Source organism: Arxiozyma heterogenica (assembly GCF_036370985.1).
Source record: "Arxiozyma heterogenica strain weizmannii chromosome Unknown scaffold_11, whole genome shotgun sequence".
In the NCBI taxonomy this organism is placed as follows: domain Eukaryota; kingdom Fungi; phylum Ascomycota; class Saccharomycetes; order Saccharomycetales; family Saccharomycetaceae; genus Arxiozyma; species Arxiozyma heterogenica.
In genome coordinates, this window is record NW_027042664.1 from 1,559,666 (window position 1) to 1,577,148 (window position 17,483).

Sequence of the window (17,483 nt, forward strand, 5' to 3'; positions counted from 1 at the left end):
ATTTTTTTTTGTTTATGTTAGAATAGGGTTTTTTGTATTAGGGCTAACCAAAAATTTACGGGAAAAAAAGACACTTTTAAGAAAACAGAACATACTGACACATCCAAAGAAGAAAAAGAAACCAGGAAACCAAATGTGGTTCCTGTGTCTGACTCAATATATACTAATAGGTTTTTTTTCCAAATCAGCACATGGACTATTATAGCAAACAATATGCATTCTATTGCGGATTTATTTCTTTACATAATCTCACATCCAGATTAGTACTAATCATAACAACACTTGTCTTTACTTTTTTTCCACTAACATAACTTTCTATTTTTATTACAGAAAATAGCATCTTTTATCTATACCATAAGAAATATATAGCGAGTGTTATTATGTTAGAACTACAATTTACAAATCGGGGTGAAGACAACACAATTGTGTGTGTAAGTTTTAACTATTTATTTTTTTTATTTTATTTTGTTAAAGATACGACTTTTACAAATGTTAATATGCAATTTTTTAACATACCGAAGATGAGATCTAATTTATATATTTACACCTATGAAGTACTTGATACCATTCACGAATTTGTTGCTTCAGTTCAGTAATGGTTGAGCATTTACCACTCTACAAATAAAACCTTGTAAAACTGGAGCACAAAGGTCTTATTTTGAAAATCGATCACATAAAGGTTAATAGATTATACTATTCTGACAAGAATTCAAATTGCACAAAATAAATAAATAAAATAAAACAAAACTATATTGTAATATATCTTTAGTACTAGTTTTCTTACTCCATTAAGTCCTTGCAAAAATCGAACATGTCAACAGTTTAGAAAAAAATAGCTTTGTCTTATCAGAGCTTTTACCAGTTTACTACCATTTAACCATAAAAATTAATTATAGAACAAAGCTTAAGTGTTACAGTATCATACAGCACTATTGGAAGTCGAAACATGTAACATTTGTAGTAATGGCAAACATCATTAAGTTGTAAACTTTTTTTATCTTTAATAGGCGTTTATGCTTATTATATTAGTATATACAATGTGAAATTTTTTATTTACTCCAAGTCTTTTAAAGTTTTTCATTTTTTCTTCAAATCTCTGAAAAACATATTTGGTGACAAATAAAATGTCTCCCTAATATTATGACACATCCGTGCACCACATAATATACAGAAAGACTAATTAAAAATAATTCTTATGGAAATGACAGTAATAAACATTCATTTTCCGACAGTCTTGATTATTAATAAAATATCCGTTTGATATTTCTAGCGTTACTCTGAATAATACAAAAATACTAACCATCCCATATTACAAAGGTCTTTGTTATTAGTTTGGACTTAGGACCAATTCTTTTAACAGGACTATTGAACGAATAGTAAGGACAATAACAAATATATAAGAACGTTTTATATATCTAGGAGAGTTAAGGGTTTATTGCTTGTTCTTTTTCGTATTATACAATATGTTACATATAATTATAAATCAACTAAACATACAAATTTAGATATCAAGATGCTGGTCCTTTATATATGAATCATGAGTTGATAGTTTCTTATTTAAGGTTCTGTAACGATTGTCACCGTAGGTACATTTCTCATTAATTAGCTATTTAATGTTTTATGAATGTTTCATTTTGTTACATAGTATTCAACAAACACATGGGATTTATCAACAAACCCTAAGTCCTATAAATCCAAACTAGAACTTTTTCTTGACAACTATCACAAAACCCTAACAATATTTTTCAGCCCTAATCCTTTTTTTCTATATAATCATAATATCAAGGTTGAACTACAACATCTTTGTTGTATTATGAAGTGGTGAAATTCTTTGTATATTCCAGGGAAGCGCAAATAATATTAATAGTTATTCAAATAATTGAGACAGTAATCAACTATAGTCGATAATATAATTACTAAAACGGTCTTATATATTGAGCAGCTTATATCGAGCTAATATATTTATTCGAAGTTACTTCTTGTTACTTGCTTGTTGTTCTATTTATGTTTATATATAATATATATATTATTCACAAGAAACGGTTATGGAAGATGGTCTTTTATCTCCAGAAAACGTTGTCCTTTTATATGTTTTCTGGAGCTCGATCGATTATTCAGATTAGTACATTAATGACTTGACTGATTCACCCTAAAATTTATTACATTAATTTAGGTGCACTAGTGGATTAGAACTGCACCCCAATTCTCTAATCATGGTGATTAGTAATACACGTGGGACTTATTAAAACAATAGGTAAATTCTAGATTTGCCAAAATCTTATGTAATCTAATCTCTTTATTATGCAGCATCTAATGTTGTAGCACGTGTATGGCTTATTAAGACAATAAATAGTTCTAGATTTATTCAGTATCTTATATAATCTTGATGGTTATAACTATCCTATTCTGCAGCAATATTTCAGGGCGTTCAGGGCGTGTGGCGTAGTTGGTAGCGCGCTCCCTTAGCATGGGAGAGGTCTTCGGTTCGATTCCGGACTCGTCCATTCTATTTTTGCAACATATGATATCATTATATGTAACAACCCTGAGGTGTCTGATAACGGTAATTCTTGTTGAAATCTCTATAATATTTCACTTGGACAGATATAAGATATAGACTCTTTCTATATCTCTAGATGTAATATTCCTATATATCTATATATCTATATCTCTAATCTAAGATAACCTAATAGTATACAAGTGTATACTATATACCTAAACCTATGTAACCCTTGGTTCCTTGTTCGTCGTTCTTCTTAGTTGCTCTCTTTTACCTATATTGGTTACTTCTGCTTTTATGCATATTTGTAAGATTTTGCAAAAAGGAAAGTTTAGAAAAATATCGTCAACCCTCATTTTTCTAAACAAACCCTAAACAGTAATATCAGGGATATTACATTATGTCACTATGAATGATATTGTGAACTCTTTGGCCAACGAAGACATTCTTGTTTATATAAATATATGTATTTGCACCTATATATATTAATTTAGTCCTTTTCTAGAGTATAGCTTATGCAACATATATACACCAGCTAAAGATCAGTTATCCATTTTAAAATTCTAGCAGAGTATATCTCCCTTAATAGATCTTCATCTATTACAAATTCATTTTTTTAAATTTTTATTTTGATGTGTTGTCATCCAAGGAGATCTTAATTGTGGTCCCCAAATATGCAATATAATAGTAGTATATTGAAAGGTTACTATAAAAATAAGCATGCAATATAATAGACAGAGGGGCAAAAAATAGAAGGAATATAATATATTTGTATATTAACTATTAACGTTAATTATTATTATCTGCACATTTATAATCCTGTAACAAGATTTCTTTGTTTTATTTTGGAATCTTTAAATATATATCCGTAATCGAAAATTAGATATGTTAAATTTTCTTTTTTAGAAAAACTGAGTTCTTATGATTGTTATGATAACAATATGACTATTAGTTTATTTGTGTGATCTTTCACTCAAATTGATTTTATAAACTATTGTTTATGAATATAACAACTGAGACTTATATTTACACATACTGAGAAAAGTAAACAAACTATTACTAAATCTAATAAAAAAATACCATTTTTAAATATATATGATCAAATTTACATATCTATATGTATATAAAATTATTCCAGGTAAGCCCCATTTTTATTAAAATTGACACCTTTAAATTGTTCCAAATTTTCACCACCATAACTTAACTTATTAGAAACTTCTACAAGAACATTCTCCCCGACAAGAGCACCTGAATCTTTTAGCCATTGTGTTCCAAGCCTTAAGTAAGCTAAACGACTTGTCTCTGGATTATCTGTTTTTGAACCTGGTGCGTTTTTCAAAGGTGCAAATTCGTCCGATCTTTCAACTTCAAGACAACCAAACTTATCTAATGGAATGGTAGGAAAAACATCGAAAATAAATTGTTCTAATTTGATACCGTTAGGTTGTTCTGGCTTAATATAACAATCTTTTATATTATCGTAAGATGCAATCTTTTTTCTAGCCACATGGTAGGGAATATTATCACACCATTCATTTAGAAACTTAGATAAAAGATCAATATGATAATAATGATTAACAATATTTGCAGCACGAAATTGCAAAAGACCCTGTTCGTTTGTGCTCTCTGCCAATTCTTTGGAAATTTCAGAATATTCAATGACACAGGGACGATTGTCTTTGGCAACAATCAAACCAACTGATTCATGAGCGTCCCTTTTTCTCACTGCTTTAGTTGCTAATTGAAAATTATATTTTATCGCATATCCAACAAAGACGGGATCAGCCAGCTTGGATAGCACGTTGTCAACACAATAAACATAAATATGTTTTATGCCTCTTTTCTTGAAGTCTTCAACAATGTGGTTATCCCTTAATGATCTGTAAAGACCACCATTCCCATCTGGGGATTCTACTAATTGCAATGGGTTTGCCAATAATATATTTTTACCATCAGAGCTGAAAGCTGGTAGGGTTCCTTGATTGAAAAAGATAATTTGATCTTTTCTTAATCCAAAATAGTTATTATCTACAAAAAATTTCTCAGTGGCATCTCTTGTTGGAACCGAAGTCATAATATACCAAGGTATAACACAATCATTACAAATTTTTTGCAAAGAAATAATCTTTTCACCTTGAATTTGGAATAAAGATTTATGTGATGGCAGATTGATATCGTAACAACCTTTAGGTAAAGTTGAACCAAGTCTTGTACCTTGACCACCAGCCATTAAAATAATGGCAACTTCACCCCTTGAAATAGCATCACAACCTAACTTATAATATTCATTAGTAGCTTCGTCATTTCCAATAATCGAATGAAAAGAAGTAGATGGCAAAGGCTTGATTAAGTTAGGATCCACCTGAGAATTTAATTCTTGTAATTTAATTGCATTTTGACAATCAGTAAGTAGCTTGGATGGGGGACCTCTATTAGCCATATTACTTAAGTTAGAATAAAAAATTTCTTTTTCTTCATGAGAAAGTGAATTAATATGGTGAAATAGATGATCTTGACCTGCACTTTTGTACAGTTGTTCGACTGATTCCCAAGTCATATTGGACTGTTTATTATTATTACTACTGTTGCTATTTGTCTTTCACCTACTTATTCTTTTGTTTTTCCCTTTAATTTATAATTGAAAGCCAAATAAAAGAATACCTATGAATAAAACTTGAATAAATACCAAGCAGGAACGTGTATTATTTAGTCTATCTTCTTCTATATATATATATACATATATATATACATTTAATAGTAATTAACCAAAGGCAAAAGTACGTATACAGTAATAACAGCAAAAAAAAAGAAACAGCACAAATATAAAAGCAAAGGGAACAAAAATATATAGATCAATTGATCAAACAATACAGCATATTTATGTGTTTTACATTAGAAAAAGAGTACCCAAAAGTATCCTTCAGCCATTTTTGTGAAAACATTTTTCTTTACCTCGATGATCTCCTTTCGAGCAAGCCTTGTTTATTACCATATTAGGCAATATAAGTGCAGTAAAAATAGCAATATACCAATCAACAAAAAACAGACAAATAGAGAAGAAATAGGAGAACAACAAAGGATTTTATAACTATAAATAAAGGTTAAATGATATTTAAAAGTAAGAATTATAATAAATATTATACATACACACACATATACATATTCCAAGAAACAATAAATATCCTATCTAAAGAAGGTGACGTACATATATAATATACAATTACCTTAAGAAGAGGGGTTATACAGTAAAAATAAATAATAATTCAGACTAATATTATAAAAAAAAAGAACAAATAATATCCATAATCACTAATTAATTACAATGAAATATGACAATGCAGGCAAAATTAACTAACAGGGTATAAATTCTAATGTTGATCTAACAGTAGTGTCTCTATAAAGGGTACCAAACATATGATAATAATGGGAAATAACAAAGTGAACATGTCATATAGAGTGTTTTGATTTGGTTTTTCTTTTGGAAAATTTTGATACACTACGAAATTTTTTTCATTTTCTACATTATTTAAAAACAGGTTCAATATTTCACCATTTGGATCTCTTTTATGGAGACAACTATCTTTGCCTTTCTCCGAGGTATCTGATAATTTGAATGGATCTTTCCCATATTTATCATAAAACAATCAATATTCATCATAATTCAATGTCTTGTATGTGTTTTGTACCAATTGGAACATTTCTTGTGCAGTGGGATAATATTTTTTATTTAAATATAATTTTAAAATCAGATTCTCATATATTTTTTTCAAATCTTTATTACAAACACATATAAAAGTACCTAAAATATCATAATACGATTCAAGATTTTGTGAAGATATTGTATCTACTAATTCATGCTTATCGGATCCATTTTTATTGTAAGTTAATATACCAATCATTATAAAATGTATGCCTAATATTTCTTTATATAATTGTTTGTATTATCTTAATGTCTGCCTATAAGTAAATGATTAATTATTTGCATTTAGTTGGATTAAAAAGAACAAAAAAAGGAAAAAAATCCAATCGGTTTGCAAGAAATTTCACTGATATACACAACCACCAAGTTCCAATCCAATATTATTTGAGATAATAAATTCATCTCTTCAATATACCTTTCAGACAAAACATACAGTTGCTTGTTTAACACCACTTCTGTCACCACTATTTGCACAAAAAATAAAAAAGACATATTTCATAATTGTAGACGTATACGTAAGTGTTGATGATTTGATCTGATCAGGCATCAAAAAAAATACCAAGAAAGGGGGGGAGATAAGGTGCATTACATTTCCTTTTTAGGAAATTATCTCCCCACCTAAACTTCGAGGCACGGTCTTCTTTTCTTTTTTTTATTTTTTTGCCTACAATCTCATGTCCTCCCCCTTCCTTGAACATCTGGAGTGGCCGTATGAAACCATATTCCAGAAAATTTTTAACCAAAAACGTCATTTTATTTTTTTCGCTATCTTTTTGTGTCGCACAGAGGATTCGAACTCTTGTCTTTCCAATCACACGCTTCCATAAAAGAAAGGTCAATAAAAAAAACCACGAAAATAGAAAATTACATTACAAAAAAAAATTACTGAAAAGCGGATTTGAATCTCTACAGATAGAATAGGATATAGACATTTTAGAGATAATAATAATTTAGTGATGATGATAATAAGTAACTTTTCTCTTTTTCTTTTCTTCTCAATTGGAGTCATTTTATAATCAACTAATTGCCTGATACATTTTGGATATCATTTGTAGTTAATTATATTTAAACTACATCAGATCGCGTATTAATTAACATAGAATTGGTTTTTGCGTGGTGAGTTAAAGAACTAAATTGAATCAGATAAACATTCATATACATCTATCATTATATCACATCATATAACTATCTTTTTCTTTATTTGTTAATTCTTAACTTTCTTTTATTTTCTTTATTTTTTTTAACTATGGTTAGTGAATTAAAACGTCCTGGAGAAGATATTGATTCCGATAATGAAAGTGTTAATAGCAATTCTATCCAACAAGAAAAGAAATTAAAACTACAGTCACACAATTTCAGTCATGGTAGTCAGCCTGTATCTACTATTGAAATTATTCCCTCAGATTCTTATAGAAAATATAAAGAACAAGGTTTTAAATCCAAGGATCAGGACCTTCATGGTACTCAGATGGCCTCTCTTTTCGAAAGAGAGCTATCTGAATTAGAACATGAGGCTGCTGCATCCAAAGAACATGAAACAAATTATGCACGTAAGGAATTACCAAAAGACTTCGATCCAAATACATTTGATATATCTTTTCAACAAATAGATGCAGAACAGAGTAATTTATCTGGTTTCAAGGATGGAAACACTTCTAGCGTAGTAAGATTTTTTGGTGTCACCACAGAAGGTTATTCTGTATTGTGTAACGTCACTGGGTTTAAACACTATCTATATGTCCCACAACCCAATAGCGATTCTGCATCTGATCCTGAAGAAAGATCCAAATTTATAGATTATTTAAATGAAACATTTGATCATTGCATAGACACTATTGAAGTAGTAGAAAAACAATCTATATGGGGGTACATAGGTGACACAAAGATTCCATTCTGGAAAATATATACTACTTTCCCATCTGTAGTAAATAAATTAAGAACAGCTTTTGAAAAAGGACATATCACATTCAATTCATGGTTCAGTAATGGTACAACAACATATGATAATATCGCCTATCCGTTGAGATTAATGGTGGATTGTGGTATCGTAGGGATGTCATGGATAACATTGCCTAAATCAAAATATCATATGATTCCAGAAAATGAACGTGTCTCCACTGCACAACTTGAAATATCTATCAATTATAAAGACCTAATCGCTCACCCCGCCGAAGGTGAATGGTCCCATTCAGCGCCTTTACGTATATTGTCATTCGATATTGAATGTGCAGGTAGAGTTGGCGTTTTTCCTGAACCAGAACACGATCCTGTCATCCAGATTGCCAATGTTGTATCCATAGCAGGTGCAAAAAAACCATTTATTCGTAATGTATTTACTGTAGGATCATGTTCCCCAATAACGGGATCACAAATCTTTGCTCATGACACTGAAAAAGAAATGCTGAAACATTGGAAGGATTTCATTGTTCAAGTAGATCCAGATGTAATAATTGGTTATAATACTACAAATTTTGATTTACCTTATTTAATCAACCGTGCCCATGCACTAAAAATTGAAAGTTTCCCCTACTTTGGTAGATTAACTAATGTCAAACAAGAAGTCAAATCAAGTGTTTTTTCATCTAAAGCATATGGTACTAGAGAATCTAAAAATATCAATATAGATGGTAGACTACAATTAGATCTTCTTCAATTTGTTCAACGTGAATATAAGTTAAGATCATATACTTTGAATGCTGTGTCAGCACACTTTTTAGGAGAACAAAAGGAAGATGTTCATCATAGTATAATTACAGACCTATTTAAAGGTGACAGTGATACGAGAAGAAGATTGGCGGTGTACTGTTTAAAAGATGCATATTTACCCTTAAGATTATTAGAAAAATTGATGAGTTTAATCAATTACACCGAAATGGCTCGTGTTACAGGTGTTCCATTTTCCTATTTACTGGCTCGTGGTCAACAAATTAAAGTCATTTCCCAATTATTTCGTAAATGTATTCAAATTGATACTCTGATCCCTAATTTATCATCACAAGCCACTGACGAACAATATGAAGGTGCTACAGTTATTGAGCCTATTCGTGGCTATTACGATGTTCCTATTGCAACATTAGATTTCAATTCCTTATATCCAAGTATTATGATGGCCCACAATTTATGTTACACAACTCTGTGTAATAAAGCTACTGTGGAAAGATTAAATTTGAAAAAAGATGAAGATTATATCATAACGCCAAATGGTGACTATTTCGTAACAGAAAAGAAACGTAAAGGTATTTTACCTATTATTTTAGAAGAATTATTGTCAGCAAGAAAAAGAGCTAAAAAGGATTTAAAGAACGAAAAAGATCCCTTCAAAAGAGATGTTTTAAATGGTAGACAACTAGCCCTAAAAATTTCGGCAAACTCTGTCTATGGTTTTACAGGTGCTACTGTGGGTAAATTACCATGTTTGGCTATCTCTTCCTCTGTCACAGCCTTTGGCCGTGAAATGATCATGCAGACTAAAAATGCGGTACAGGAAAAATATTCTATTAAAAATGGGTACAAACACGATTCTGTAGTTGTATATGGGGATACAGATTCTGTTATGGTTAAATTTGGTTCTACTGATTTAAAAGAAGTCATGCAACTAGGTACAGAAGCTGCTGCCTATGTCTCCACATTATTCAAACATCCAATTAATCTGGAGTTCGAAAAAGTCTATTATCCTTATCTATTGATTAATAAAAAAAGATATGCTGGTTTATTTTGGACAAAGATTGACAAGTATGATAAACTAGATCAGAAGGGCCTTGCTTCAGTTCGTCGTGATTCATGTTCTTTAGTATCTATTGTCATGAATAAAGTTTTAAAAAAAATTTTAATTGAAAGAGATGTAGAAGGTGCATTGAACTATGTAAAGTCTATTATTGATGATATTTTACAAAATAGAATAGACATCTCCAAATTAATAATATCAAAGACTCTGGCACCGAACTATACTAATCCTCAACCACACGCAGTATTAACTGAAAGAATAAAGAAGAGAGATGGTGTAGGTCCAAATGTTGGTGATCGTGTAGATTATGTTATTATTGGCGGGAATGACAAGCTATATAACAGAGCGGAAGATCCATTGTACGTCTTGGAACATAATTTACAAGTAGATTCCAAATACTATTTGACTAATCAATTACAAAACCCTATTATCAGTATTATTGCTCCAATCATTGGCGAGAAGAAGGCGAATGCCATGTTTATTGTTAAATCTATTAAAATCAATACCGGTACTACTAAAGGTGGATTAATGGGATTTGTTAAAAAAGTTGATGCTTGTAAAGGTTGTCGTGCTCCGTTAAAGAAAGGTGAAACTACATTATGTTCAAATTGTTCGGCAAAATCCAGTCAACATTTTATTAAGGCATTATACGATGTCCGTGAACTAGAGGAAAAATTCTCGAGATTGTGGACAGAATGTCAACGTTGTGCAGGTACTTTGCATACAGAAGTTTTATGTTCAAACAAAAATTGTGATATCTTCTATATGCGTGTCAAAGTTAAGAAGGAATTACAAGAAAAGATAGAACAATTGAGTAAATGGTAGTCTTCTCTCATTCAATAATATATATGTGTAATCATAGGTTAAGTTTCAACAGTTTAATTTGGATTTCATACATATTATGAATGAATATACAGATAGTAAATATTAAATTTATTTGAAGTCTCTTTCCCCGTTTTCTTTATTATAATCTAAATATCATTATTATTCCCTCATATTCAGAAATTAACTTAAACTTAAGCCAAACTAAATAAAGGAAAAAGATATCAATAAGATATGTTTAAACTGTATAAATTATCTATAAACACGAAAGTTCTGTATATGTTTTGGGCAATTGATTTTCAGATAATTGCAAACGTTTCATATCAGTAGCAACTTCTGCATTCCGTACATCTTTAAACCAAGGATGGGCCAAAACATCGTCAACATCATATCTTTTTTCTGGATCAAGAACTAACAAGTTTGATATTAGATGAAGAATAGTATCGTCAATATTGTCCCAATAAGGTGAATAAAATGCGTACTTAGCTTGCAAGATTTGTTCTTTTAATGATGGAGGACCCAATTGATCACTGAAAGGTGGGAATCCACATAAACAGACATACAAAATAACACCTGCACTCCATAAATCAACTTTTGAGGTATACCCTTTCTTTGTTAGCACTTCTGGAGCTACATATGATGGAGTACCACATAATGTATTAGTGAATTGCAATTCCCCAGTGAATTTGGCTAATCCAAAATCAGCAATCTTAACTTGGATGTCGATTTCGTCTGGGTCCCATGGCCCTAATTGTTTTTGATCTGGTGAGGTTCTCTTAGTAATATTTAAAAGAATGTTTTCTGGTTTGATATCTCTATGAATAATGTTCTGACCATGTAGGTATTTTAAACCAGTTATAATTTGCTTGAAAAGTGCCTTTGATTCATCTTGTCTTAAACAAGTCTTTTTAACAACTCGATCAAACAATTCACCATCATCAACCTTTTCAAGTACTAAATACTTTTGAATCTGCGATTTACTTAAGGGTTCTACAAAACTGTCTAGTAGGTTAACAATATTTGGATGATGTATACTCATAAGGATACTTGTTTCTTCTCTAAATTGTTTACTTTTCTTTTGATCATCATTTTTTTGTGGATGGAAGATTTTGATAGCTACTGTTTGACCCGTCTTTTTATTTTTGCCTTCCTTAACAATAGCATAATGACCAGAACCTAAATCTTTACCTAGAATATATTTATCGAATACAGATTTTGGCTTAGTTTTCATAATCTTAAATGCGGCATTCTGACTACTTGTAAATGCAAACTGTGGTTTTTTGAAAACAGTGTCATCCTTTTGACTTGGAATCAAAATATTTTCATCAGTTGAGTTCCCAACATTTTCATTGACAGAATCAATTTTAACTTGCGATTTCTCTGTGACATTATTACTTTGGAAAGTTTGATCTAAAGTCTCACTAAAGGAAGGATATTTGAAAAGAAAAGAACAACTTTTACCAAAGACAACTTTATCACCATTCTTCAAAATACAATCCTTCCTTACCAATCTATTCCCATTAATAAAGGTACCGTTTCTACTTCTATCTATTATATTCAACAATTGTCTCTCTATGCCATCCACATTCATATTAATTAAATTCAATTCACAATGGACAGTAGAAATATCAGGCTCACGAAGAATAATGTCACATGATCTACTTCTACCAATTGTAGTAACAGGCTTATTGTATATAGCAATTTTTTGTTCTTTACCTGGAATGATATTGACAAGGGTAGCTATTTGGAGTTTAAGCGTTTCTCCTAACCCGGTCTGCTGTCTCTTTGTCTCTTGTATAACCAGCTCATCTGATCTCTCTCTTTTAGTTATCTTTGTGAACATTTGGCTTTAACTTAACGTAATGTAACCTAATCCTTTTGATTCTTATTTTATATGGATATGTGGATTCCTCTTAATAAAAAATAAAACAAAAATAACAAAGAAGCAATAGACGGAAACTTGACTAATATAAAATGCAGACACTAATTCTACCAGATTCTATGAAAATTAACAACACAGTTTACACATGTATATATATATATATATATATATGTATGTATGTATCATCGATAGTAATTTTTTAAGAAATCAACAGTTAAAGAAACAATTTTAATTTAAAGATTTGATCCCTCTTCTTTAAATCGTTTCTTTTTTTTCTTCCACATTGATCTTACAAAAAAAGACAAAACATAGTATTTTTATAATGTATGGGTGTTTCTCGTTTACGCGTTTACGCGTTATCTATTTCCATATTTGGTAAAAGGTAAACAAACCCGTTGCCACGGTTCATATACACAGAAGAATAAATAAAGATAAACCAACAATATATAGTGTGGATTCATACACTGTAATCTTTCTTTAGGTCTAAGAGACAATTGGTAATGCATCTGCCTATTTGAGGAAAAAGTATTCTAAAGTAATTAATTATAATAGATACTATCTATTCTTATTAAATAAATTTTCACATATATATATATATATATATATACTGGTACACGGAAACAAAAAAAAAGAATGATGGTATTATATATTAAAATATTCTAATTATAACTAATAAGAGGTTCTATTATATAATTTTTTTCTTTTTCTTCTTGTTTAATCTTGTTCTCAATCATCTTCCCCCTCTTTCTTCTCTACTATTTTTTATTTCTTAATTTATTTTTCTTGCTAATTCTTTTCTTCTAATTCATAGATGATATGATTGTCAGTCTCCGGATTATATTCTTTATTTAAAAACTGAGAGAATTTGGTTAAATTATTTAAACCTCTAATCTCACCAGCACATAATGGCATCTTAACGACGTGGAAATCTTCGTATAACTCATCAATTTGATCCAAGTACTTACGTTGCATCTTCCATCTAGATTGACATCTTTTGCAATTATGTTCTTTATCATATTCAGCAAACAATAATTGGTTGACAATAATTGCATTCACATCCATGTCATATGATATTAGTTCTTGAATCAATCTTTCTGTCTCATATAAAGACAAAAATTCACTGATACAGACACAAACAAAAGTAGTCAAATCTGGATCAGTGAATTGTTGTCTAATAGTCTCCACATTGGATTTCAAATCATTCAATTTCGATGCAATATCAACATTTCCCGCACCCATCATAGAATTTAGCATTGGCCCTAATTTACCTGTAATTTCACTGAATTTTTCCAATAATTTAGACAATGTGTTTGGCAACTGTAAAAATCTTAAAGTGTGACCAGTTGGTGCAGTATCAAAAATGACAGTATCGTACACTTCACCTTCCCCACCCTGTTGCTCTTGTCTTTTAATATGTTTCATAACCTCCATGAAAGACAAGGCTTCGTCAATACCTGGGATAGACCCAGTCAACTCAGCTAACCCGCCACCTTGCAATAAATCAGCTAAGTTATCACCATCATCACCGTTACCACTGCCACTGTTAGCTTTAGACACAGCTAAATCATTCATATCCTTTAATGCAGCAGAAGGATCAATCTCCATACAAGATAAATTCTTCATACCAGTAACTTTTCTTGCATCTTTACCAAATTTTTCACCGAATGCATCACTTAAGTTATGGGCAGGGTCTGTAGAAATCAATAGAAATTGTTTATTTGGTTGAGCTAAAGCCATTTGGATAGCAATGGAACATGAAGAGGTGGTCTTACCGACACCACCTTTTCCACCTACGAAAATCCATTTGTGAGTAGTAGATGTAATCAAAGAATGTAAATTACTTTCAACTGCGAAATCCATCTTATTGGTTTATATATGACGTATATCTGTGTCTTTTACTTGCAGCTACGTATATATATATATATATATGTTATACCACAATAAAAGAGATAAAAATGATGATACTCTATATTTATGAGTATTGAATTAATCAATTTTTAATTAACTGTGTTTATATTCTAACGTTTATATTGTTTAGTCGTTCTTGTTTTGCAATATTTTTTTTTTTTCTTTTTCATATAATGGAAGAAACACACCAATTTTATTATACTGATAAAAAAAACGATAAAAAAAAAGCAAACCAACAAGCCACATTTTTTCAAACCCAATCAAGAGTATATTTAGGGTCACTAAAGAATAAAAAGTATTTTTACAAAGATATGTCGTTTATAATGTAGGGTTATATAAAAAAATTACTTATATTTTTTTTATTTCTCTTTGTTTTATTTTAAATATTTTTATCCTTAAAAACAAACAACAAAATTGGTAAAATCCTTTTCTTTTCAATACATTACAAGAATATATACGCTTAAAAAACGCAGATTCTTATTCCTACCTATACATCTGTCATACACAGTAACAAAATTTGCAATATTGCTTATTTAAGTTTGTTGATACTGCAAGGTTAATAAAGATTAACATCGCGCAATTTATTGAGAAACTAATTAACTTTAAGTAACTCTTTAAATAAATATAGGGGGTCAAAACAGTTTCCATTTTTTTTTTAATATTTATTGATTTTTCAATTTAATATATATCTTTTTATTGTGTTGTATTTGAATAATTAAAGTTTCAAATATGTCTGAAAATAATGAAGTTGATGAGAAGAGGGCTAAACAATTAGAAGAAGCAAGAAAAAGGGTCCAAGAATTGAAAAAGAAGAAGAAGAGTAAAAATAAAAAAAATAAGAACAAGAATAATAAAGATACTGAAACTGAAACTGATAATAAGAAATATGAGGAGGAAATTCAAAATGAAAATGACCCCGTCGCTAATACTGCTAACAATAATACGGAGCTAAATAATGGTATTAATAAAGAAGAAAATACTAAAGAAGAAGAAGAAGCAACAGCAACAACAACAACTAAAGAAGATGGTATCGAGGAAATTTCAAATGACTCTGAAGTAAATATTGTTGGAAATGAAAGTAAAGAGATAGAAAGCAATGAAGAAACACGACTAGAACTACACAACAAAGCGTTTGAACAAAGTGAAGAATCTAATAAAGTCGATGAATTATTTGGTGATGTGTCCAACGATAATAACGAGTCTGACAATTTTTTAACTACTATTGAAAAAGAAAAACAGGAAATTGAAATTGTTAAATTAAAAGAACAAATAGAAAAATTGTTGGAAGAAAAAAAACAGTTGAAGTTCACCAATATGGAGCAAGAAACGTCTATCGAAGAATTACAAGAAGAAGTAAGTGAATTGAAAATGAAACTAAAAGAATCAGAGGATCAAATAAATGTAATGACTGTTAAACTAAATGACACTGAAAATAAGTTAAAGGAAATAGAGTCTTCTAGAGAATTATTTAATGATTATAACTATAATCACACCAATACATCAAATACTGGTCTAAAATTTGCTAGTTTCCAATCATCTTCTGGTGGAAACACACCTGTTCAATCTACATATTCGAATACCACCGTCAGTCCACAAAATGTGTCTGAACATATAAATAATAAATCTCCACAAGTAGTTGTAGATCGTGTTTTATTAGATAAATGGAAGAATTGGAATATTGACATGACCACATGGAGGAGTATTGGATCAGGACCTGTTGTTGAATTGTAGAATAATAAAAGAAGAAAGAGAAAGACACTAGCTTTGTGAAACATTTTGTAACACTCGTAAATGCACCAACACAAATAATCATATATTTATGTACTTTGTAGAATAATATATAGACAAAAAAATAACTCATAATATTAATATACATATGTACCCAGTTAATATTATTTAATGTGTCTGAATATTCACTTGTAAAATAAGAAATGAAAATTAAATAATCATGATTCTTACCAAAAATTAACTAGTATTATTTCTTAGTGGATTCAAACCTTGTAAATCCCATTAATTTACTTATTTGTGAATCGTTCGTACTTATTTTATCGACTTTTCCTATTTTTATCTTGCTATTAACTTTCAAATTCTTTGAATCCTTGGAATCCTTTGACGAACTAAAGATTTGGTGACTTTTGATAAATTGTTTTATCTCACGTAAATATGAATCATGAAATTCTTGCACTGAAATATCATCATTATCCCTCTTATTCGATATCAAATCCTCATCAAATATAGTTTTAAATTTAATTTGGTGTATTTTACTGTTTAGGTGATCAATGTATTGTAAACTATCTTTAAAAGTTAGATTACATAAATCGCAATAAAAACCAAACTGTTTGCCTCTTTTATATTGTGATATATTAGTACGTAAAGTTTTTTGATTTAGTCCCTTTATTGAATCTCTCATTATCTGATCATAATTTGTATATTTTTTCTTTAGCAGCATTAATTGTTCATCATTGAGTTCACGTAATTTATTATCATGCTCATCTTTGCTGGCATTACTATCATCATCCTTATGTATAATAAATTGACTTCTATCCCATGTTCTTCTTCCAAATTTTGTATCCATTTTTATATATAATTGTATTAAATATATTGCAGTATAATCTATAGATTAACTATATATATCGTTTTAATAATAAGTTCCTCAACTTAAACCTCATATTCCAACTTAAGGTTTTTTTTGCTTAGATTGAATATTCTCTTCTAAATGATCCAAGGGAGGTATGATTTTTAGTATTAGGCTATATATTTAGTTACTGACCTTTACATTTATCCATTTAATTGTATATTTTCTTGTTTTCTTTTTTGTTTTGTTTTTCTTTATTAGTCTTATTTTGTTCTAAAAAGGGTGTTCTTCATCAGAGATATGCAACGTTAACATATAGTGAACATTTTATTTTACGAATTCAAAAGAGCACATACCAAGAGTCCACAAAAC

General features: G+C 29.8%; 6 protein-coding genes and 1 non-coding gene across 7 annotated transcripts; 3 read left to right on the forward strand and 4 right to left on the reverse strand.

Annotated features, from left to right (window-relative positions):
- The first annotated feature begins 2,431 nt into the window (after positions 1 to 2,431).
- PWA37_000647 lies at positions 2,432 to 2,504 on the forward strand. Its single transcript has one exon. It is a non-coding gene; the product is annotated as a tRNA-Ala (tRNA).
- A 1,125-nt stretch (positions 2,505 to 3,629) lies between these two features.
- Positions 3,630 to 5,057, reverse strand: QRI1 (UDP-N-acetylglucosamine diphosphorylase; the record flags this gene model as incomplete). Its single annotated transcript, XM_064857318.1, has 1 exon — positions 3,630 to 5,057. One exon carries the CDS (start codon positions 5,055 to 5,057, stop codon positions 3,630 to 3,632), a length of 1,428 nt encoding a protein of 475 aa, XP_064716451.1.
- A 2,389-nt stretch (positions 5,058 to 7,446) lies between these two features.
- On the forward strand, positions 7,447 to 10,749 carry POL3 (DNA-directed DNA polymerase delta POL3; the record flags this gene model as incomplete). Its single annotated transcript, XM_064857319.1, has 1 exon — positions 7,447 to 10,749. One exon carries the CDS (start codon positions 7,447 to 7,449, stop codon positions 10,747 to 10,749), a length of 3,303 nt encoding a protein of 1,100 aa, XP_064716452.1.
- A 253-nt stretch (positions 10,750 to 11,002) lies between these two features.
- Positions 11,003 to 12,589, reverse strand: DUN1 (serine/threonine protein kinase DUN1; the record flags this gene model as incomplete). Its single annotated transcript, XM_064857320.1, has 1 exon — positions 11,003 to 12,589. The coding sequence occupies one exon, from the start codon at positions 12,587 to 12,589 to the stop codon at positions 11,003 to 11,005; it is 1,587 nt and encodes a 528-aa protein (XP_064716453.1).
- An 825-nt stretch (positions 12,590 to 13,414) lies between these two features.
- On the reverse strand, positions 13,415 to 14,488 carry GET3 (guanine nucleotide exchange factor GET3; the record flags this gene model as incomplete). The annotated part of the gene is made up of 1 exon (XM_064857321.1): positions 13,415 to 14,488. The coding sequence occupies one exon, from the start codon at positions 14,486 to 14,488 to the stop codon at positions 13,415 to 13,417; it is 1,074 nt and encodes a 357-aa protein (XP_064716454.1).
- A 777-nt stretch (positions 14,489 to 15,265) lies between these two features.
- On the forward strand, positions 15,266 to 16,267 carry BUG1 (Bug1p; the record flags this gene model as incomplete). The annotated part of the gene is made up of 1 exon (XM_064857322.1): positions 15,266 to 16,267. The coding sequence occupies one exon, from the start codon at positions 15,266 to 15,268 to the stop codon at positions 16,265 to 16,267; it is 1,002 nt and encodes a 333-aa protein (XP_064716455.1).
- A 244-nt stretch (positions 16,268 to 16,511) lies between these two features.
- Positions 16,512 to 17,111, reverse strand: SNU23 (U4/U6-U5 snRNP complex subunit SNU23; the record flags this gene model as incomplete). The annotated part of the gene is made up of 1 exon (XM_064857323.1): positions 16,512 to 17,111. One exon carries the CDS (start codon positions 17,109 to 17,111, stop codon positions 16,512 to 16,514), a length of 600 nt encoding a protein of 199 aa, XP_064716456.1.
- Between the last annotated feature and the right edge of the window lie 372 nt (positions 17,112 to 17,483).